Here is a 25062-nt window from a genome sequence, read left to right as displayed (position 1 = left end):
ATCTGCTTTTTAAACTTCGCTTCTGACATCAAAATCTCCTCTGGCCTTTCCATTTCTGTATCATGTGGTGAAATGGAAACTGCCGTTGGCTTTTACTTTGTATTATCTTAACTCCAGTGCTACGTATATAATCTGCGCTCAATACATATTTGTTGACTTGATTTTGATTTAATGTTCTGGAGAGTCTATGGCAAAAATCCCTACCTGAGCAACTAAAACCAACAATAGTTTGGAAGTGCTTACTAAATTGAAAGCACTTTGCCACAGGCTGAGGCACTGAAGAGAAATAAAATTGATTGCCTAAACAGAAGAAATTTTCAGTCTAATTAGGGCAAAAGAAACAGGTGTAATAACTATGGCACTACCTTTGGGATCTGTGCTCAGAGGACTGTTGATTTTAAAATAAAGTCTTTTTGGAATTTCAGAGATAAATTCCTTTATTTGAGCTACATGATAAATGCAACTACTTTAATGGTGAGGTTCTCATCAAAACCTTTTCTCTTGTGTAGTAAAACTAAAAAATTTTTATCAGGTTAATACGCCTGATATTACATGTATATACTTCATCTGTCCCCATCTTCTCCAATTCTCAGCTTTATAGCTGGTAATCTAACCAGCTGTCATCTTTAGGAACTGACTTCTGAATTGCTTTGTCAAAACAGACAAAATTAGGAGATCTAGCCTGTGGCTAGGTATTTCGTCTATAGTCTGCTCCATGTCTGAAAATCTTGTATTTTCTGGTAGAATATTTTGTGCTATTAGACATCACCCTCCAGGGAAATCCAAGGACACGAAGGCAAAAACTCTATGGCATTCTGTACTGAAGAACAGAAATCCTGTATTCCATTCCAGACTTCTCCAACACAGATGCTAGAATTTCTTCAAAAAATGGAAATAACGCTAATGGTCTCCTTCATCTAATAGCAATCATTTATCAAATATTTACGTGCATTTTTACATTTAATCCTCTTGATACATCTATAAGATAGAGTCTATAATTATACCATTTTTTTAAATTACAGAGATACACTTTATTTTTATTATGACAATTTTACAGGTGACGGAACCGAGTCCCAGGGACAGTGTTTTCCACACCCATGTGGCCAGTAAGTTGCGTAATCTTACTTGCTCCTAGGAGTACTCAGAAGGTAAGATATGCAAAAGAGCCTTAGGTTCTTTGGGAAAGACATTAGGTAATTCCAGGAATTATTTTTTTTATCTTCTTGTAGTATTTCTGTATGATGCTTTGTCTTAATTAATTAATCAGTGAAAACACTGGTTAACTGGCACTCAAGCAGTCAGAACTCACAATTGCTTTTTTTAAGGATAAAATTTGACTCTATACTGTAACAGATCTTTTTTAGTTGCTTCTAAAATGTCTCGCTAATCTTTATTTTTCAGATAGGGTTTCTCACAGGTGCTTGGAGCTTTCCCTTTTCTGTGTATAGGAAAAACCAAGATTTTCTTTGTCTTTATAGGTTTTCGTTGCTAGATAAAATCATCAGAGGCAGTCTGAAATAAAATTTTATGATGACTCTTTGAAAAGGCTTTGACACTGCCTCAGATGGAATGGTTATTTGATTAAAGGTGTGAAATGAGTAAGGAATCCAGAAAGTGAGACATAATGGTTCTCTTAAGGCAGATACAGCAACTTATAGAAAGACCAGCAAGCGTGACACATAACAGACACCCCTGAAAGTGTTCTGTCCATGTTTAACCTTTGAGAGTCTGTTGTATAAGTGGCTGATGAGCAGACACTCATTATTTTGACGTTATAGCCTCTGAACAGTCTGGCTAGCTGGGGATTGACACGGAATTATCTTCATTTATGGTTATCTAAAACAAAGCTTGCAAGTGAGAGAAAATCTGAGATGTAAAATCAAAGTTGCAACGTCTAAAAGTGAAATTCGAGGCAGTTGCAGGGAATGCTTGTCACGCGCATGTCAACCAACGAGGACACAAAGGGAATTGTGCAAAGCCTGCAGACCTCCAGACACATGCCAAACACGAACTCAAACTTGAGTTAGAAGCAGGAACTACGAGAGCAGCAGTATACAGGAGTTTAGAACAACTCATTAAGACTACCGTACCTGAAAACAAGGGAATTTGTCCTTCCAAATCCTAAAACTAAGGACTCTGTGATCTCAATGCCCTCTAGTCTCATCAAAGGCACCAACTGCTTTAACAGAACTCCCACCGATGGGGTGCCTATGGCCTGAAACAAGTTGTTAAAAGTGAAAAAGAGGTAACATGATAACTGATGCGTCTTTTAATCAAACGATGATTCCATTATAACAGTTTTAAAGTACTGAACCACATCCCAAGGCACTGCCATCATTTCAGGAAAAAAAAAAACACATAAATTTTAAAACAGCACAATGAATGCATTTTTTACCTGGGACACAAATTCTAAAGAACATTCGTATTATAAGAGTCTTTTTTTTTTTTTAAATACTTAAATCCACAAAACCATCTTTAACAAGATAAGTTAATCAAGACACGGTTTAAAGGTGAACACTCGTGAGGAGTGAGAGAAACGTGGTCTGTAGGACATGAACCAAACCTCAGGGCGCTAATAAACATAAGTCACTCTACGACCTTAGGCGAGTTTCTTAACTTCCCTTTATTTTCAGTTCCCCACTTGTCAGGGAGGAATAATAAATTATTCACACAAACGCTCAATGGAATTTAGAAATGTGTAGGATGAAAATCTGATCCCATATATTCCAGATGGCAGGCACAGTGCAATTCACACTGTGAAATCTAGACAAACAAGCTAAAAAAAAACCTTACAGAATAATTCTTCTGAAGCATGTCATGTCACCTTGTTATCGTAGCTCACGGTACCATCAGGTGTAGTCGCCATTATTTCTGGAGTGGAAGCTCGTAAGTGTCCCGGGCTCATAATACTGGGTTTTGCGACTCCAAAACAAAGAATAAGGTAATTTCTCCACAATGTAACATAGCTGTCTCCGCTGCCGGCAGTGCTGGTTTTCTTGGCATTAATTGGGCTGCTAGAAATACGAAGTCAAAAACAAGAGTGAAACTAAGTTCCGGATTTTAGGTATCACTTATTAAATAAAGATCCTGGGAAGCGCTCCAACTGAGTTGAACGATTGTCTGTCAAGGACTGTCTGTCTGGACAGGGAATGTCTCTATTGGATGGAAAGCTGAATAGAACTTTTCACCGGTAAGGGGCTGAGATTCTATACTCAGACAATCATAATGATTATTAAGGGAGGAAAAAAAATTAGCTCTAGACAAGAACTTTTAACCTGTATTTACTCAATGTGAAGACTTCTGTAGTAAGATGGTCAGAAACTAGAGAATTATATCCCGATCTCACATATAAAACAAAAATGTAAGAGGGCAAATGGTGAAACAAACAAAACAGAGGGAAGCGTAAGGGTCCCTTACTTCGGGTCCACCAGAGGCATCACGGACTGCAGCCGCGTGAAGGCGTAGGGCCAGGCGTAGCTGAGGGCAGTGGGGCAGTGCTTGGGCAAGTTCTCCTGCCGGAGAAAGCTGAAGAGGCAGAGGACCCAGGGGTCTTTGACAGACTGAGCGAAAATCCAGACGTGGGAAGGGCTCTTCACATCGTAATGGCTGTTGACCAGGACGGCGTTCCACTCCACCAGCCACTGTAGGTCCACGCTGTGGGTCAGGGGTAAGGTCGCCTGCAGGTGCAAGAAGCAGGTGATGAATCGGTGCTGAACAGCAAGCTCCACGTCCTCGACCTGCCTCAGCCCAATGTCCCTTCCTCCACGACGCTTTTCCCATCCACCTCTGCAATGGGTCCAGCTCGGAAACTGAAGCACCCTACCCACACCTCCCACGCCGGACCTGGGTTTGTGGTCACGGCCATTCCTATGGGAGACCGCAGGCAGCGGAAGTGCAGAGTTTAAGGGCAGGGGTCAATGTCGCACAGCCCCACACACTAGTACCCAGGAGCTGCCCACTAAATACTTGTCGAACAAATATACAACATGAGCTAGTTTGAACTTGACCATGGATTTGCCAACTTAAAATTCTGAAAAGTTATTAATCTCTGAGATTCCTAAGTGTGTTATTATCCCTGTAATTAGTGTTTTTTCTTAAAGCCATGATCTTGTTTACCTTTACTTGGACCGAAATACATTCTCTCCCTGGCTTAGGGAGATGGCTAAGTGCAATCTCTTTTAGGAAGGGTATTTTACTAATGATTTTTGAGGTAAGATACCTACTTATTCTTGTCCTATGATATCAAGCCAAAATAATACATTCTAAAACCTTTGGAAAGATATCTATATCCATATTTAATCTATATTATATAGAGACATATATTTATATATTGATACCACATAATGTCTTATATTTCATTCTCTTTTAAGTCCAGAGTATCAAAGCTGAGGGAAGACCAAGTTTCAAATAATCTAGCTGTCGTACGTGGAGAGAAAATCGCTGTTACGTTTGTCAGGCATTTAAAGTGACCCATTTTATCTGCTGGGTCTCTGAGTTCCCATGCGCCAGAGTGCTGCACCTGGGGCCTCCATGGTTAATGGGCTGAAGAGGCGCAGCTTCAGCTGCAGAGCCAGAGACTTAAGGCTCCGACACTGGCTCTGCCCAAAGCCCCTGACATAGGAACATTTCTGAACACCTCAGAGTCTCTGTCTGCTTAATATATGACTTGGAAATTATAATGCTGATCGCACTTAATCTTTAAGTGGATGACATGAGATAAGGGATGTCAAAACCTGGCACAAAGCAGGCGCTACTTCCCCCCACGCCTCTTCTCCCCCTTCAGTGCATCTTCCTACGTGCAGTACTGCTGATCTGGTTACCCAGGCTCAAGATTCAGACTCTGATAAACACAGAACAAAATCACAGGAACAGAACATAATCTGCAGGGAAACAAGATATGTATATAAAACAATTACGCCTGACTCTTCCATTCAGTGTCAAAACAATCTGAATTTCTAAAAGAAGAGGTAGAGGTATGCACTATCACTGTGAAGGTCTGCACTGCTTGGCTAACAGTTTTAGCAATTATCATTAATATTCCAACCATAAGCAAGAACAGGGTTGCTAAAAATAGGGATCTGTGTTCACTCTCGGTTAGAAAAGGTCATTAAAAAGCTCACACGTGCCTTTAGGTTTTATATTTATTTATAGCTCTTTGTCAAATATGTTTATATTCATTTATAGTTATTTGATCAGAATATACGAGGCACATCGGCAATGTGGATTCTGCAGATGTGCCCTGCCTCTCTTCAGCTACTTAGCTAAAATCAATCCAAGTCCCATAACTGTGCTTTACTAATTAAAAAAAAAAAAATCAGGTAATTAAAATCGGTTTCAATTTTCCTTCTACTTCACCAGAAATTGAAAGCTGCCAATATGCTCTTCAAAACAAAGAATGTATTTGTGTAGCAGATAAACCTCTACGAGATTCAGAGTCCAGAGAGGGTCAAGTCCAGGCCCTGAGACTCTGTGTGACTACAGCCCTGCCCCTTAATGTTTTTGAGTTTCAATACCTATGAGGGTCAAAATAGATACTAAATGTGAAAGCACCTTGTAAACTGTAAAACAACACATAAATATAGGTTATATAGCATTAAGTGTAATAAATAAAGCAAATTAATTTTCTGAAAGAATCCTGAGCAATTCTTGAAATTGCAATTTGCAAAACTTTATCTATCTTCCTCAGACTCAAATTTTGATTTAAATTTATCTGAAGGTCTCCTGAGCTAGTATTTGAAAAGCTAGTCTTGTTTCCCTAAGGACTTTTGTTTTGGTTTATTAACCTGACATACAATCCCAGAATTCTTCCATATCATTTTTCTTTGTGTCTCTTTTCCAGCCAGGCCCAGAGCTTATACTTAAGAACTATCAACCATCGGGATCAAACGTGTACTTACTGAATCCGAAGCTGCTACGTGAATAAAACTTTCGAGAATGGAAGAACTTAGCTGGTCCATGACATCAATCATAGGCCTGTCATCGTCCTGTACATAAAGGAGACGATTACTCTCCATGGGAAAACGAATCCTTCCACCCTCTCCACCGCCTTTGTCCAGCATGTGAAGCATAACAGCTTGCAAGGTAGTGATAAGGGTTTTCTCACAGAAAAGTGAGTGCCACGGTGGTGAAAGGTAGTGGGTAAAACTCCCTATGATTCTGAGTTTAGTCTGACAAGTTTCAGCGGAAGATAATTAGAGCTCTAGTTTGACACTGTACTGAAAAGACACGTACCTGAATTTCAAAAACTCATGCACATACAGTTATTTAGACTGGAATCTAAATCTCAGCATCACACATTATTCACTAAAGTGTTCACGTTGTCATTAATTTTAGAAAATGGAAAAGCCATGAAAATGCTACTTACTCAAGTCACTGATCTGCTAAAATAACTGGTAAATTGTTGACTGTGATTGCATTTCAGTCCCAAAGAAACTGCACAGGAGACTGACCACACACTCTCTGTAGTATCTATGTTGTGCACAGCTATTTGGTAAAAGAAGCAAATTGGAAAAAAGCACAGGAGAGAGTATCTTACAGGAAATTCTCCTACATGATAGTGCGTATATACATGAACATGTGTGTTTGCCATCCTTTATCATAGAAAGGCTCAGAAATATGAAATTATTTACTTAGCAGCCTTATAGGAAAGCTTCGGAATGTCCTTATTCATGTACGAATGAGAATGGTTTCAAAAAGGTTGTGGCTGAAAAAAAACCAAACAACAAAAAACCAAGCTTGTAGATACAGAGACCGGATTGGTTGGTTCCCAGAGGCGGGGGGGAGGGGTGGCAAAATGGGTAAAGGAATCAAAAGGTATAAACTTCCAGGTATAAAATAAATACGTCATGCAGATGTAATGCACAGCATGGCGACTACAGTGAACAAGACTATCGCATATTTGAAAGCTGCTAAGAGAGTAGATCTTAAAAGATCTCATCACAAGAAAAAAAAATCCTGTAGCTGTGAATGGTGATGGATATTAACTACTTATCGTGGTGAACATTTCACAATATGTACAACTATGGAATCATTATATTGTACACTTGAAACTAATAATGTTGTATGTCAATTATACCTCAATAAAAAAAATTACACACACAAAAACGCTGTGGCTGGTCAAAGAAAGCACCGTATGAAAAATATTCTTAACACAGTCGGCTGGAATAGCAGTTAAGACCCTGGGCTGAAGAGGCATGTATAGCTGGTTTTCAATTCTAGCTCTACCACATCCTAGTTGTTGATTTTGGGTAAGGCATTTAAGGCCCCTAAACCTCAGTCTCAGAATCTGCACTATGGGAAGAATAACAGTACCGATTCTTAAGTTATTGTGAGGGTTCAGTGAGATAATATGTATAAAGCACAGCTCACTGCCTGACATATACATGGTAATTATTATTATCGCTATTTCATAATTAGAGACTTAATGGAGGTTTATCAAAATGCAGCATGTCCTAGAGATCCATTTACCAGATCCCAGAGATGTCCTAAAATACATCAGAAAGCTTGCTGCAGAAATGTGAACAGAAACGATTGGGATACATTCGAAAATATTTTGTGAAGACACTGATCGTTTTAAGGATCATGAAACCAAGATTAGTGACTTAAAACAAGAAAACAGAAAGTAGTATTTTTCTAAAGAAGTATGTCACATAAAAAGCTGGTCCTTCTTTCATCAACTTGTGGAGAGAGTTTGGCCACCTGTGCCGACAGGCAATGAAACTTAACATCTAAACAAGGGTGTACAGCCCTTGACCGAGTGCAGGAGAATAACTGGAGTCAGTCATGGTTATTAGACAGCTTACTTCTCCCATCTCAAGTGGACATATTTTCTTGTGATGCCATTTTTCTACCACTATTGAGATTAAACAATTTTCAGTAAGCCAGACTGTTTGGTACCTTGCTCTTTTTAAATGGGATGCATGGTTTTCTCAAGTTCATTCTCTAATATAAATGAAATATCTTCTTAATTCTATGTACGTTGAACATTATGAAAGAAAGTGATCTATAAATGAAGCCTAAGATTCACTTCTTCACAAAGCACCACCTCTTAGAGAATCAGGAATAGTCTATTCTCGTGCCCTCAGAATATATGACTTCGCTCTTGTAGGTCAAGAGTACGATTTCATAATTAAAAACCCACCCTGGGCTTCCCTGGTTGCGCAGTGGTTGGGGGTCCGCCTGCCGATGCAGGGGACACGGGTTCGTGCCCCGGTCCGGGAAGATCCCACATGCCGCGGAGCAGCTGGGCTCGTGAGCCATGGCTGCTGAGCCTGCGCGTCCGGAGCCTGTGCTCCGCAACGGGAGAGGCCACAACAGTGAGAGGCCCGCGTACCACAAAAAACAAAACCAAACAAAACCAAACAAAAAAAACCCACCCTGAATCAAAAATTATTTGTTGACATCATGGAACATGAAAGTACATAAAATAGTAATGCATTCTTTACAGTTTTTAACCTAAACTTTGAAACTGTTGAAAGATATGAATTGGAAAATTCAGAAAAATAATCCATACCTCAGGCTGACCCAGGGCGATGAATAAAGCTCGAATTTCCTTGAGTATTAAAACAGACAGTTTGCGTGTGGCCACCTGGAAACTGCAGAGTAAAACCAGAGCAAAGCCTTCCACGGCATGGAGCACACTGCAGTGGGGACCTCGCTCCGAATGGATTCGGTGGCTGGAGCCATTGGCAATGAGCTATTGTGCAATAAGAACAACATTCTATGTTCAGAAAAACAACAGTGGAAGAAGCAGCCACTCTTCTATGTACATCTTCTGGCATGTTTGACCTTGTAATACTAAAATAAATTATACCAGCTTAGAACCACACATGTCTGTGAATTCATTATTATTCATGAAATATCATAGATCCCTTTTTATTTTCAGACCAACTGTCACTTTGGAATACCATCAGCCCTCTGTTACCTCTGATAAGGAATAACTTTTCAAAGGTTATTAGCAGGAATAAAAACAAAACTGCTTCCATCCATACCATTTGAGATGACACTGTATATTTAATTAAAGTGTCCTAATTTGGCTTTACTTAAATTCTCTATAGAGAATTCTCTATTTTAGTTACTACTAAATTGAATTTTCAAACATTGATTTGCTAATCAGACTTCTTTTCATGTTAGATTTTAATCCGGGTTTTGCATGTTAATGAGATGGGTTACGAAAGTTCCCAAACCAAATAAGTCTCAAACAAAAGCACGCCAGACAACAGGGCAGATTCCACCTCCATTTCAGCCTCCCTTTTTCAAGCATAGGTAATCCTTGTTTTCCTCCCTGTCATCTTTTGGCAAGTGTAGGACACAAGGAAGGAGCAATGCCCTGAAGCTCATCTCTGAGCTTAGCCCATCTGGGACCCTAAATGCTATCATACTTCCCAAGCCTCGACATTCCTCAGACCCTCAGCTAAGCTCTTCTCCAGCCAGACCCCTTTTCTGTCTGCTCATTGCCAACACCAAGTCACACAGCCCTGGTTCTCATTTGACAACACTCCTCCTCAACCTGCTCTTCAACATGGCATCATTAATTTTTACCATTCAGGACTGAGGCAGGAGAGAATAAAGAAACCACAAGACTTCTTTCTTCTCTGGCTATTGGAGAAAGCAACCAATCTGTTGCTGACTAGGGGGAAAACACTGGTGGGCAGCTAACTTTTATATATCCATATCCAACTCTATATCCATATTCATATCTATATCCATATCTGCTCTAGAGTCATATCCAAATCTAGATACACATCCACATCCATATCTAGATCCACATTCATCCCCAGCTCTATATCTCTTCCCTATGGCCATTTGCTCTTACAAACGGATTTATAATCATACTTCTCTGAAAAAAACATCCTTTTCTGCTCCGTAAATGGCCTTGCTAATGTTACTAAATCTAACCTGAGGTGGCACACGATGCCCTGAATTTCTTGGCCACAGTTTAAGCAGATGGAAAAACTTAGGGCCATCACTAGGGAGCAAGTTCCTAGGTAGCTGAAAGTAAGAACCACAAGGTTCTCTGGGCTGCAACCTACTTGTGACTTAAAGAATATAAATTAGTGGGCAAAGGGTGAAAATCACCTCTGAATTTCTGATCTTGTTGGCTTGTTCGTAGACTTTTCCTTGAGTTTGTATGACCAGTTTCCACTGGGTGAGGAGCTGCAGCAGTAACTTGAGGGACGAATCAAGGAGTGTGTGATGCATGTCATTCACTTCCCGGAGCAGGAAGTTGGTAAAGCCAAACAGGACATCTTCCCTCCAGTCTGAGAAGTCAACAAGTAAACCCTGAAGAGAATTTTGTGCAATATGTCGCAGTTCATCGTCCATGTGAATAGAGAGCCTGTGAGATGAATAAAGACAATGAAGTCATTTACTTTATCGGTTTTTCTTCTATATCTGTAAAGGAACATATCTAAGGCCAGAGCCTTTTACTGTATCTGAAAAATGGGTCACTCTCCCCTAATATATTATTATAATTTTCACTCAGCTCCCCTAATGTTAACACCTTATATAACCATGGTACGTGATCAAAACTGAGAAGTTAACATCGGTACAATGCTATTAACTAAAATACAGATTTTATTCAGATTTCACCAGTGTTCCATCAATGTCCTTCCTGTTTCGGAATGCAATCCGAGATACCATGTTGCACTTAGCTGTACGTGAATTCTTTTTAATACATTACTGCCTACAGAACAAATTAGTATCAAACCTTACCACTTTTAAGGATGGTCCTGGAGAAACTAAGGGACTCATCCAGAAGTTCAGTGAAAATGAGTAATTAAAAGTTAGGCCAGTTGTCCTCAATTGGTTTGGCCCCCACGAAGGGAGTTTTGGTAACGTCTACAAACATTATTGGTTGTCACAACTTGGAGTGTGCTCCTGGTATCCATGTAGTAGGTAGAAGCCAGGGATGCTGTTAAACATCCTACAATGCACACGACAACTCCTACGACAAAGAATTCTCTGACCTAAAATGCTGACTGTGGCAAAGTTGGGAAATCCTGAGTTTGTCAACTGAAACAATATCAGTGTATTTATGGTTTAAGCCAGAACATCATAATAATATTATTAAATAAATCTCAACATGGGTATGGAGCGTTTATAGTTAACATCATGCTTTATAGATTCATTCATTCACTTATTTAATAAACAAATGCTTTTGAGGTCCTCCTAAGATTCAAGCCCTCCTAAGATTCAGGATATGGAGTACGGTATGGCTGTGTTTACTGGGTAGGGTGTTAGCAAGAGCGAGGTATGAGACAGTCCTGGAGAGAGAGCAGGAGTGGCTCGCTGGAGGGTCTGTGGGCCACCCAAGGAGGCAACACAGCAGGAAGAGGTTAAGTGTGAGTGCTCTGGGATCAGAATGCCTGATCATGCATTAGCTATGTGACCTCATGCCAGTTACTTAACCTCTCTAAGCCTCAGAGCCTCATTTGGAACATGGGGATAATAGCTGTACTTGTATCTCATAAACCTGTTGTGAGGTTCATTGAGATGATCTATGAACAGCGTTTAGTACCACACGGAGCATGCAGTAAGCACTCAGTACAGGTTAGCTCTTACTATGAGAAGAAAATGAACCGTATTCAGAAAGTTACAGGGGAAGTAACATGATTAGATTCACATCTGAGAAAAGAAAGTTAGGCAGGAACATGCAGGCTGCCTTGGAGGAGTCACAAGACTGAGGGCAGAGACCGGCTGGGAGGTCATTGCAGTGACTCAGGCACCGAGTGGCGGGGGCCTGACCCAAGGCAGAGACGTAGTAAAGAAGGGAGAGATGGAGAGCAAAGCTACCCAGGAGACAGAATCTCCAGCACTCAGCAGCCTGGAATTGTTCAGTGTCAAAGAAGAACCTGGCCAAGTCAACAGGGGCCCCAATTAAACAGGATGAAGCATCTTCAACCAACAGAAAAAGAAACTGCGAACCGGAGTGGTTAAGGGATTTCCTCAAAGTCCAGGATTCCAACCCAGGACTTCTCATCTTTAATCCAAAGTTTTCTCCATAAAACAGGTCTGATACACTTACATATTTTTGAATAGACAGTATTTCAAAAACTGAATACTGAATACCCTTCTTATTCTCTAGAGTATAAAGTACACTAATTGGTCCAAATTTGACAATATAAACCAGAAAAAAGCTCATTAATGAGCAGATATATACCAAGTCAGGGAAGATATATTTTCTGTTCCAAAAGCAAGTTAAGCTCTACAAAACTGCTGAGAAGGAAGAGCTGAGCTAATTCTTCAGGGCAGACTTGCTATTAAGTCTATAGTTGTTAAGTAGGTCATAGTTGCTGAAATAACACACAGAGGTCTTTAACCTGGGCTTCTAGTTAAGGACTAAGGAAGGAATTTACAAATTTTCTTTGTATTTTAATCAGCAGCTCCATTTTTTTTTTCAAAAAATTTTATGTAGAACTCTAGTATATAGTACAACCGAGTTGTGGGACTTCCCTGGTGGCGCAGTGGTTAGGAATCCGCCTGCCAATGCAGGGGACAGGGGTTCGAGCCCTGATCCTGGACGATCCCACATGCCGCGGAGCAACTGAGCTCGTGTGCCTAGAGCCCGTGCTCCGCAACAAGAGAAGCCACCGCAATGAAGCCCGCACACTGCAACAAAGAGTAGCCCCCGCTCGCTGCAACTAGAGAAAGCCTGCACGCAGCAACAAAGACCCAACACGGCCATAAGTAAATAAATAAATTTATTTATTTATTAAAAAGAAAAAACCGAGTTGTTCTGGTTGAAGGTGGGTAAAGGACCTGAAGCCCCCCATGTGACAGGAAACATTCCTTCAATCTACAAGCAGCTTCCAGTCACCTTTGCAGCCCATGGTTTGAAAACACTAATTTATGGAAAACACTTGAGGTCATGATTCCATCTTAAGTTTATTGTTCCAATTTATTACATTTATACCTGTCCTGAATGTCTTAGAGAATAAGCTTCTGCAGATGATGAACCACCTTTTAAGGACAGGAACAGGAGGCACTCAGCAAATGTTAACTGATGGTAATGGTACTGTTCATTGTTACGGGTTGTGTCTCCTCCCAAATTCACATGTTGAAATCCAAACACTCAGCACCTGAGAATATTACATTATTTGGATACAAGGTCATTGCAGATGCAATTAGCTAAATTAGGATGAGGTCATGCTGGAGTCGGGTAAAATCCATATGGCTGGTGTCCTTATAAGAAGGGGAGATTTGGAGACACACACACACAGGGAGAACACCATGTAAAGATAAAGGCAGAGGTTAGGGTGATGCTTGTATGAACCAAGGAAGGCCAAACTATGCCAGAAACCCCCAGAAGCTCGGAGAGAGGCAGAAAATAGATTCTCTCTCACAGCCTCAGAAGGAAGCAACCCTGATGACTTCTAGCCTGTGGAACTGTGAGACAATTTCTGTTATTTAAGCCACCCAGTTTGCGCTATTTTATTACACACATGAAACTAGGCAAGCACATACCTTTAGGGTCAAAAGTCAAAATAAAGACCATGCCACGGTCTATTCAGATGAAGCTTTTAAAGAAGGGCCAATACTTCCAGATTTCCAATGAGATTCATTCTACTCTTCGTCTAACTTTGGCATCATTCGCAATTTGAAATCTGGAGGCTGCCTTAACTTTAAGCCAACAGTGCAGGATCATTTTAAGGACTCTGAGACCCCAAAGTGGTGCAGCTCTTGCTATTTTTGGTGACCACTTCTCTTGAAATCATGGTATTCACATGCCTCACCAGTGAGAACACTCAAAAATATTCCTGGAGTACGAAGAGACAGGACCAGGGAGGGGAGGGAGCTTTGGGAATAAAAGGCCCAGTTGATAATAAACGTGGAATATTTGTGGAAGAAAAAGGTCCAGTGTCACAGAACTGAGATGGAGTGAAAATAACGTATCAAGGCAAGTCTGAGTGGCAACAGGCGAGGGAGAAGGAGAAGAAGTTGCGAGAAGAGCCAGAGCCCCGCCCCTGTGTCATTCCTCAGAGAGTCTAAGTAGGGAGCTGCCTATCAGATACAGCCGCCGTTTCTTCCACCCAGATCTTCCTCATTTTTACTTTTGTTAGATTTTAACCAGATAATCATAGATCATCTTGTGAAGCGCATGGGATTTAACATTATAAAACAGAAAACAGGAAAAAGAATTTTAGTTAACGAAAAAGGAAAAGAAGATTCAGTTAAAGGAGAAAGATGCTCAGCCATCCTGAGGATGCAGGATGTGCAGGGAAGCTGCGTGATGCTGGCCGACCTATTTACAGTCTCACAATGCCTGCTGGTCCAGCGAGCAAGGAGTGGCTGAGGAGAGGACATCCCCCAAACTCCTGCAGGGTCATCCCATTGAGAAGCCAGAAAAGAAAGGACAGGTTCTTGCCTGTGAACAACTGCGATGACAATAAACAACAGTCCTGTGACAGTCTGGTGGCAGCAATTCAAAGAGAAGAGAGACGTTCAGAGAAGGCAGCTCAGGAAGTCTGACTAGGTTGGGGGACCCGAAGAAAAATTTCTAAGACGCTGATCTGGTTTCCAGGAGCTTAAAATGGGGTCACGAGTATATGGTTACACACAAAACCACCAAGGGGGCCTGAAGGGACTCCACCGTGACACAGAAGTGAAGCATACCAAAAGAAACCGTTATTGCCAACATCAACTGCATCTGTCCTTCCCCAGCAGCTGCCATGAGGCTCATGGACCAGCCTGGCCTGATTAACCAGGCGGCGACATTCTGCATGAGCCAACAGTCCCAAGGCCCTGCTTGGAGTGATCTAGGATGAGGGTGTGATGTGAGGGGCACTTACACTAAGTAAGGATGTGGGTAAAAGGGGGGAAAACCCAGAACTTGAGCAAGGCTGCCTTCTTGGTTGGTCAGATCAGACAAATGACTGAACAGAAACACTTTCGTAAAGGTGAGCTCAGGTTCAGATGGAATCAGCTCAGTCGCTTTGAAGAATTTTGTTGCTAGAGGTGCATGAAGGAAAAGGGAGTGACTTCAAATTCACAAACTATACCCAGAAGAAAAGATCCATTAGGAGGAACAGCCTCCTCTCAGCTCTGGCAGGACTGACACAAGGTTATCAGGCAGCGGTGAGGGACCTGCTGCCCCATAACGTCACCAAGGGCAGCAGAGGAAGAAATGGAGACAAAGGTTTCCAAAAGGAGAGACTTGCTGACCAGTGGACTGTTAACCTCTGGCATGTTCACCAGAAGTGGCGGAAACTTCTTCTCTAAGGTTTTAAAGAATGAACTCCCGGGACTTCCCTGGTGGTCCAGTGGTTAAGACTCCGTGCTCCTTGTGACCACCTAGTGGGGTGGGATAGGGAGGGTGGGAGGGAGACGCTAGAGGGAGGGGATATGGTGATGTATGTATACGTATAGCTGATTCACTTTGTTATACAGCAGAAACTAACACACCATTGCAAAGCAATTATACTCCAATAAAGATGTTAAAAAAAAAAAAAAAGACTCCGTGCTTCCAATTTAGGGGGTGCAGGTTCAACCCTGGTCGGGAAACTAAGATCCCACATGCCGCGTGGCGTGCCCCCTCCCGAAAAAATAAATAAATAAAATAAAATGGGAACTTTATTAAAAAAAAGAATGAGCTCCCACCTATCTACAGGGCTTTGAATTGCATCTCAATTAAAATAAAGTAATAAGATTAAGTGGTTTATCGAGGCAATATATGCAATTGAGTCTACAGTTCTCACCCAGCTACTCAAAACAGCTAGCAGCCCTCCGCTACACAAAGGCTGAAGACTGAATGATAAATAGTAAATGATTAATAGCTTTCAGATACCACTAAAGATCATGAAATTGTATATGCATTACCTCAGAAAGTTCCACAAGTTGTAAAGAAACACTGCACAAAATGTTTGCCATTTTGTATAAAACCAATGACATCTGTCACTTCTATTTGGCTTCTGCAAAATTCTGTACATTTGGGCAACCAACTTTACTCTTCTGAAGTTCAATCTCTTTGTCCGAAAATAGGAATGCATATGTACCCAGCTTTCCCAACATAAAGTATATGAAAGTGCATTGTACATCGTGGCATAATATGTTATTCATGTTTAAAGATGCCTAAAAATAATAACTAACATTTGCTGAGAGCTTACTGTGTTCTAGGCACGACGTTAAGTGATTTATATGCATTGTTTAATTCTCACAACCCTATTTCAGATTTCTGAAAGGAGGGCAAACATGGAACAGCAAACCCTTAGTGCAACTACAGTGCTGCAGGAAGGGACAGAGGACAGGAGCCTGTAGACTGTTAGGGGAAAAGGTCCTTCCTATGGTCAAGGGTAGAGCAGGAAACACCTGGGAGGAGACAGAGAAAAATGATGGCGACTGCCAAGGAGAAAAGTGAGCTCCACCTTCTTTGTCTGTTTCGGTCCGTAAGCCATTGTTATGGTAAACATACTAATACAACTCTGAGATCAGAGTGTCTGGGGTATTTAGCCAATACGTGAACAGCTGGGAAGGGAGCCTGGGGGCAGTTATGGGGGACATAACCTTGAAACTCCTGTCACCTACAAACTGGCTCTTGCCATGGGCACTTGCCACCTGCCTCTACAAGGATTAAATCATGAGCCGCTGCAGCTGCTGACCTTCGACACCCCCTGAAAGGAGTTCAGGGTGGAGATCAGGAATGAGGCGCTCTGTGCTCTGGGAAAAACTGGCAGAATGGGTCTTCAGATAATTAGATATTTTCAGGAAAAGATTTTATGAGCCCAATTCTTGCATCTCCTTGTATCTAGAAAAGCACTAAAATCCTTCATGGTGATGTCTGCTCCTCGTGACTAGCTGTAACCTTCACGAGACTAGCAGAAACTTTCTGCAAAAAATATGTGCTTGACTGCACGTACTCCCCCTTCACCAAATCACATATATCCTGAGCAGCCCCCACCTCTTTGGAGCAGTTTCTCAGAGCTATCTGAAACGCTGTCTCCCGGGCTATAGTCCTCATTTTGCCCCAAATAAAACTTAACTCAACTCACAGTTCTCACGTTGTGCATTTTTTTTCAGTCAACACTCCTTATTCGGGGAACCGAGCTGTGAGGGGCAGGTGAGCCTGCATGGCATTGGGTCTTATTTTGCCAAGTATGAAGAAAACCAAGATTTTCTCCAGTAAAAAAAGCACCATGGATGCAACCAGGAAGTGTCTGAAATAAAAGGTCTCACACCTCTCTGACCAGACTGTGTCAGGAGGCAAGTGAATCCAAATGTGACTGGACTACAGGGGGACAGAGTGACTCAAGACTTGAAACCCACACTGACTGCTCTTCAATTCCTTCACTTCTGTCCTCTGACCTTCTTGAGATCTAGAAGGGGCTCGTTTTCTCATAGGGTCATGGACCCAGTGTGAGGGCCAGCTCTCCAAGTTATCCTTCCCCTGAGGAGAACGGCCTCTGGCTTCTTTTGAAGCTTATGAAAAAGGCCTCTTCACAGGCTTCCCATATAAGTTCCGTCATTTTCTGAACTCTGCCCTAAGACTCGAACTCTCAAGTATATTTATTTGTTCCTTCCCCTCATAAAAACAGTACCCATGGCTTTGGGCTTTGTAAGAATGTACATAATAATAAACATGGGGCTCTATAAATAGCACCGCCATTCCAACCGGGTCTCACAGCATTCCCTCCTGACAAGCCTGGCACCGCGGCTGCAGAGCCAGGCGTCACTGCATGAGGCTACCAAGGTGATTCCAGAGGTAAGCGTCTCCCACACAGATTTACAGCAAAACAGCATTAGAGACGGTACCAGAAGGCTGCATGACATTTCAAACACTTAGCATTTCAAAGGGCTTAGTTATATAATCATCACCAATTAGGACTTCAATGAAATAAGTGAACTTTCCCTTTACTTCAGCTTCACTGAGAACTGTCTTTTCCCTGCTGACACATTTTCTCTCCGATTAACCAAAGTGCCACGTCATTTTGCCCTTTCAACAGTCTTATGAGCTAGGCAGCATTATTCCAATTCTACCAAAGAAAAAAAAGACAGGGGTTAAATATTGGGTTGGCCGAAAAGTTCGTTCGGGTTTTTCTGTACTGTCTCGTGGAAAAACCCGAACAAACTTTGTGGCCAACCCAGTAATTTGCCAGCATCACAATGGCTAGTAAAATGGTAAAGCAGGGAAGCAAAAATCAGAATTTCCAGAGGAGTCAGTACTATTCCCATCTGGGGAGCGCCTCCTGCACATCTCTCAGATGGCGTTCCCTTCGTTCCTCAACGCCCCCTGCAGCCCTTTCACTCAGCTCCCCTCCTCTGTGCAAATACTTGTCTCCTAGTCACACCATCCTCCCCATTGTTGTCCACGGCAAATGGACAGGCTGCTCCTGTACATTTCTGGGTAATTCTGGCACTTGGCTCACAGCTTTTCTTTATCTACAGCACTTCCCCGTCATCCTGGGAGACTCCACAGTAGCGTGGACGGCCCTTTATAGTATCTTGGTCTCTTTGTTCCTCAGCTCCCCAACCCCCAAATCCCCATGTCTGTTATTCACTAGGAATCCACCCTTCGCTCCTCCTTAAATCTTGTCCTCCCCGAGAACTGGAAGCTCCTTTGTGATCCAGGCTTGTCCTTCCCTCTTTCCCCACTGCTCCCCTACTTCGGATAAGGTGCTCTAGGCTCACATTCTGATTGCTAGGCTTCAGCAAAAGCCTAGACTGTAGTTTGTTTTAAGTTCATATTCTTAAAACTCATCCTACACATGGAATGGAAGAAAGAAGAACCCATGGCCTGGGGATGGCTGACTGTAGCAAAGAACTGGTTATAGGTCATGGGTGATAAAAGTCAGCTAGAAGGGTAGACGGCTGTGGCCAGGGAACACCAAAGCTTGACACGGTGGTTATCAAAGCAATGGCTCTCCAGTAAACCTCAGGAGCCAGCACTATCCTGAGCTAGTGTGACCAGAAGAGGGAAAGGAGTGGCTTTGTCCACACTTGGAGTGAAGAGAATGGGGAAGGACAGCAGGCTATGAAAGCTATTAACTGATAGCAGGAAGTGATCAACCATGGGATTTGGTCCCCTCTGCACAAGAGTCCAAACGGCTGTGCAGAGCAGAGAGCATGACAACCAGGATCGCCAGGACGCACTGAGCACCACGGGGACACTCAGAGCCTTGGCCGGCCACCGGGCGATGTGCAGTCACGGGGGACCAGGGCTTGGGCTACTTTTTGGATATTGATGGGAAGGGTGCTCTCTGAAGGCTAGAGGATGTGGGTAAAAGATTATGTATAAAGCATCTTTCATCTAATCAGCATCAATATTTGTTATCCTTCTCTGGCCTTTCCTCTATTCCGCCATTATCAGATTAACCAGCCGAAATGACATTTTTTTATCATGTTATTCTCCTGCTTAGAAACTCCATTAGTCCAAATGCCTCAGTTAATAGTAAAGATTAATTAAATATCTACCTCTAAAGTCTTATTTCTATTTATTTTTATCATTGGGTTTTCTAAAATCCTTTTTCTTTCTTTTTTTTCAAAGCAAGCATGACTTGTCTTCCTCCTCATTCCATTCCCTCCAAGGACCCCGTTTCTAATGATTTTGCCTTCTAAATGCACTTAGATAATAAGTCACTTTTGATTTTTAAATTAAAGACATGCATAACTGTCAGCTAGAACTTCAGATCAGCATGAGAAAAGTCAAGCTTATTTAACTACAATAATATACTTTCATTCAAAGCAAAGCAAGTTAACTTTAGGTTCTAGTCGGACCGTGAATTCTAACGGAAGATGGGGAGCGGCATAAATGTATGATCTATGGAAGTGAAGTACAAAAATTCGCTTAGGATCCCTGTTACCCACCTTCTTGCCTCCCTGGGGGTGTGCTGGTCGCAGATTGGGAATCACATCCTGAATGAACTTTTTCCCAGCCAGGCTCATCTCCTCGTTTCCTGGTCCCACCTCTGTGCTTGTCCTCATGGTACTCCCTTTACATTTCTACATCCTATCTTTCCTTCAAAGGGCTCTTTACGTTTCTATATCCTATCTTTCCTTCGAAGGGCCATTCAAGTTCCACCATCTCCCGGGAGTCATCTGCTGATGTCCCCAGTCCACAGTAATCCTTCTACCCTCTGATTTCATGTATCACATTTTTTTGGTGCCATTAATTTGCACAGTTTCAAGCCTTGGATTGCTAGTTACCTTATGTCCTTATGGATTTGCTTCTGCATTGAATTTTAAACCCCTTGAGCGCAGGAAAAAAAACAAAAAGCCCCAAATCAAAACCATCTCTTTATTCCTCCTGGGAACTCCAAATAGTACCTAGAATTAGTAAATATCTGTCCATTTTTAATAATCATTCTATTTTTTGAGGAATGACAAATGATTAAAATCAATTTTGATCAAATAATGCCCACTACAGCTCTCACCTACCTGGCCAGCAAGTCAATAAGTTCAAGTTTTGACATCCCATCAGGAAGCAGTCGAGGAATAGCAGCAACACAGGTCCTGAAAAGATCTATTTTTGGCTTTCTCTCACCCCTGGAATTTGAAGACAAAGTTTAAACGTAAGTCAAAGGTTATGAAGAAATTTTTAAAAATTGGCCAAATATGTGAACAAAGACTAAAATCAATGCCTTCTGAATCACTGCCTGGTGATGGTTCCCTATTATTCCTAAAGGTTTATGCCTTTTATAGCTTGGCCAGTTCTACGAGAACTTTTGAAGATTTAAATGTTAGTTAGAGGTATGTATCTGGAAAGAAAAATGCCAATAGCAATAGCATTCTATTGCTATCATATGGCTTGCCATTCAGCTGGGTTCCATGGGGTTTGGCCCCTGTGGGCTGCATTTAAGACACTGAATTGCCCAGACACATTAGTATGTAAGAAACACATTGCAGTCATTACTACCTTCAGCATTTAAAAATGGGATTTTAATGTATACAACTAACGGTGCCTTTAACAAGCATGACATCTGGAAGTTTCTCTCTCTGTTGAGTTATGCTTCTCCTCTCAAGAGTGCCCACCCCTGATTTTTTTTTTAATTAAATGCTTCCAAAAATAAGTCTTTCATAATGTCAAGTAAAATCCTGAAATCTATATAATTGTGCACCCATTTCTGATTTTTAAAATTACTCTGATGGTCCTGATCTCTATGGAGATTATCTTCTTTTTACTTTCTTGAGAATATGAATGTTTTAAAGGTAATTAATACCTTCTATATCCTGTTGTAAAATATGAAGGAAAAATATAAATTCAGTGACAAATTATTTCAATTTTTACTTATTTAAATAGATAACTGATTCTTAACCACATATTTATCAATAACCTTTATGGAAAAACTAAACTACACATCAAATCTTTCAAATAACTTGTGATATAATATAACAGCATATTCAAATTTTGACGACTTAGTCCCCTGAGAATAAATATAAAATTGGTACCAAATTAACGCAATCGTAGGACACAAACACAATAATGAAAATGCAAAGTAGCGTAGAAGTAATTCCTTCCTGGAAGAGTAACTGTGTCAGAATAGAAATGTAACAGGCAGAATCCATGCTCTCTATAAACTAAAGACAATAATCAGACAGCAATTTTGCTCTGTGACATTACTTTTTAGCATGTGTTTTTAAGTTTGTTAGGAATAAATACGAAACTTTTTTGTATTTTGTGAAAAACAAAACACATATATGTGAATTTCTAAAATACTCTGCTCTTGTGGGAAGTCATAAGTTTATTTTCTCTCCATTTCCATAGTCCTTTTGCATGGGATGTACAAGGACTTCAGAGAGGACTTCACTGTACAGTGGTTTCCAATCAGCTGAAGGAAAGAGAAGTCTTCAAATGACATCCTCGATGGCTAGACAGAGTTAAAGCCTAGTGATCTGATTGTTCATGTGTGGCACAGAGTCTTTTAAATAGCTCTTCTAACATGCTCACCAGATGTCTTAAACAGCTGGGATTATTTTCATATCTGTTGGAAAACAGATGACCCTGCCTGGCCTGAAGTGTAAGGAAAATTCTGCCAGCCGATAAAGCAGACTTACAGGACTGGCAGACTTCCCAGCTGATAAAGCAAGCCTAGATTAGAAACTCTAATTGGTGCATGGTTTCCATTTACTGCAGCCCTGTGCCTGGGATTTTATAGGAAGCATCTGAGTCCCCCAAATAGCATAATTTTTATTAACAGATATTGTATAATTATTATTTACAGTCATTATATTATTATACTTACTGCTACTATTATTATGATTATTTGCCAGAATAAAGAAAAAAAGGGATGAGGAATGGAAACAGAGCAACACAGAATGCTTTATTTTCAAGCTCATACCCTAAGAAGGCCTGGAAAAATGGTAGACCAGCCTCAAATTTCAACTCCAATAACTATTTCCATTAGTGTGGTATGGACCTCAACTCTTTTTTCCTAAATGCTTACATGATTCTCTAATGTTTCTCTTGGTTTTTTCTTTTTGTATTTAACATCTTTATTGGAGTTTAACTGCTTTACAATGGTGTGTTAGCTTCTGCTTTATAACAAAGTGAATCAGCTATACATATACATATACTCCCATATCTCCTCCCTCTTACGTCTCCCTCCCACACTCCCTATCTCACCCCTCTAGGTGGTCTTAAGCACGGAGCTGATCTCCCTGTGCTATGCAACTGCTTCTCACTAGCTATCTATTTTACATTTGGTAGTGTATATATAAGTCCATGCCACTCTCTCACTTCATCCCAGCTTACCCTTCCCCCTCCCCATGTCCTCAAGTCCATTCTCTACATCTGCGTCTTTATTCCTGTCCTGCCCCTAGGTTCTTCAGAACCATTTTTTTTTAGATTCCATATATGTGTTAGCATATGGTGTTTGTCTCTTTCTGACTTACTTCACTCTGTATGACAGTCTCTAGGTCCAACCACCTCTCTAAAAAGAACTCAATTTCGTTTCTTTTTATGGCTGAGTAATATTCCACTGCATATACGTGCCACATCTTCTTTATGCATTCATCTGTTAGTGGACACTTAGATTGCTTCCATGTCCTGGTTATTGTAAATAGAGCTGCAATGAACACTGTGGTACATGACTCTTTGAATTATGGTTTTCTTTGGATACATGCCCAATAGTGGGACCACTGGGTCATATGGTAATTCTATTTTTAGTTTTTTAAGGAACCTCCATAATGTTCTCCATAGTGGCTGTATCAACTTACATTCCCACCAACAGTGCAAGAGGGTTCCCTTTTCTCCACACCTTCTCCAGCATTTATTCTTTGTAGATTTTTTGATGATGGCCATTCTGACCGGTGTGAGGTGATACCTCATTGTAGTTCTGAATTGCATTTCTCTAATGATTAGTGATGTTGAGCATCCTTTTCATGTATTTCTTGGCAATCTGTATATCTTCTTTGGAGAAATGTCTATTTAGGTCTTCTGCCCATTTTTTTTTTTTTTTTTTTTGTGGTACGCGGGCCTCTCACTGTTGTGGCCTCTCCCGTTGCAGAGCACAGGCTCTGGAGGCGCAGGCTCAGCGGCCATGGCTCACAGGCCCAGCCGCTCCATGGCATGTGGGATCTTCCCGGATCGGGGCACGAACCCGCATCCCCTGCATCGGCAGGCGGACTCTCAACCACTGCGCCACCAGGGAAGCCCTCTGCCCATTTTTGAACTGGGTTCTTTGTTTTTTTGATATTGAGCTGCCTGAGCTGCTTGTAAAGTTTGGAGATTAATCCTTTGTCAGTTGCTTCATTTGCAAATATTTTCTCCCATTCTGAGGGTTGTCTATTGGTCTTGTTTATGGTTTCCTTTGCTGTGCAAAAGCTTTGAAGTTTCATTAGGTCGCATTTGTTTATTTTTATTTCCATTTCTCTGGGACGTGGGTCAAAAAGGATCTTGCTGTGATTTATATCATAGAGTGTTCTGCCTATGTTTTCCTCTAGGAGTTTTATAGTGTCTGGCCTTACATTTAGATCTTCAATCGATTTTATTTTTGTGTATGGTGTTAGGAAGTGTTCTAATTTCACTCTTTTACATGTAGCTGTCTAGTTTTCCGAGCACCACTTATTGAAGAGGCTGTCTTTTCTCCCTTGTATGTTCTTGCCTCCTTTATCAAAAATAAGGTGACCATATGTGTGTGGGTTTATCGCTGGGCTTTCTATCCTGTTCCATTGATCTATATTTCTGTTTTTGTGCCAGTACCATACTGTCTTGGTTACTGTAGCTTTGTAGTATAGTCTGAAGTCCAGGAGCCTGATTCCTCCATCTGCATTTTTCTTTCTCAAGATCACTTTGGCTATTCGGGGTCTTTTGTGTTTCCATACAAATTGTGAAATTTTTTGTTCTACTTCTGTGAAAAATGCCATTGGTAGTTTGATAGGGATTGCAATGAATGTGTAGATTGCTTTGGGTAGTATAGTCATTTTCAGAATGTTGATTCTTCCTATCTAAGAACATGGTATATCTCTCTATCTGTTTCTATCATCTTTAATGTCTTTCATCAGTGTCTTATAGTTTTCTGCAAGCAGGTCTTTTGTCTCCTTAGATAGGTTTATTCCTAGGTATTTTATTCTTTTTGTTGCAGTGGTAAATGGGAGTGTTTCCTTAATTTCTCTTTCAGATTTTTCATCATTAGTGTATAGGAATGCAAGAGATTTCTGTGCATTAATTTTGTATCCTGCAACTTTACCAGATTCATTGATTAGCTCTAGTAGTTCTCTGGTAGCATCATTAGAATCCTCTATGTACAGTATCATGTCATCTGCAAACAGTGACAGTTTTACCTCTTCTTTTCTGATTTGGATTCCTTTTATTTCTTTTTCTCCTCTGATTGCTGTGGCTAAAACTTCCAAAACTATGTTGAATAATAGTGTTGAGAGTGGGCAACCTTGTCTTGTTCCTGATCTTAGTGGAAATGGTTTCAGTTTTGCACCATTGAGGACAATGTTGGCTGTGGCTTTGTCATATATGGCCTTTATTATGTTGAGGTAAGTTCCCTCTATGCCTACTTTCTGAAGGGGTTTTATCATAAATTGGTGTTGAATTTTGTCGAAAGCTTTTTCTTCACCTATTGAGATGATCATATGGTTTTTATTCTTTAATTTGTTACTCTGGTGTATTACATTGATTGATTT

At 41.1% G+C, this 25062-nt stretch overlaps 1 protein-coding gene across 2 annotated transcripts in view; it reads right to left on the bottom strand.

Annotated features, from left to right (window-relative positions):
• Window positions 1–25062, bottom strand: part of FRY (FRY microtubule binding protein) — a 328357-nt gene that overhangs the window by 101580 nt on the left and 201715 nt on the right. For both annotated transcript variants that reach the window (XM_059995989.1, XM_059995991.1), the window contains exons 17-23: window positions 20368–20475; window positions 10078–10336; window positions 8513–8695; window positions 5898–5984; window positions 3418–3677; window positions 2825–3014; window positions 2091–2215 (exon numbers count right to left, since the gene is read on the bottom strand). In XM_059995989.1, the coding sequence (XP_059851972.1) occupies window positions 2091–2215; window positions 2825–3014; window positions 3418–3677; window positions 5898–5984; window positions 8513–8695; window positions 10078–10336; window positions 20368–20475 (1212 nt within the window). The remainder of the gene's footprint in view (window positions 1–2090; window positions 2216–2824; window positions 3015–3417; window positions 3678–5897; window positions 5985–8512; window positions 8696–10077; window positions 10337–20367; window positions 20476–25062) is intronic.

The sequence above is a fragment of the Delphinus delphis genome, chromosome 18, assembly GCF_949987515.2.
Source record: "Delphinus delphis chromosome 18, mDelDel1.2, whole genome shotgun sequence".
In the NCBI taxonomy this organism is placed as follows: domain Eukaryota; kingdom Metazoa; phylum Chordata; class Mammalia; order Artiodactyla; family Delphinidae; genus Delphinus; species Delphinus delphis.
The sequence above is the reverse complement of the archived record's forward strand: the minus strand, read 5'-3'. Positions and strand labels throughout refer to the sequence as shown.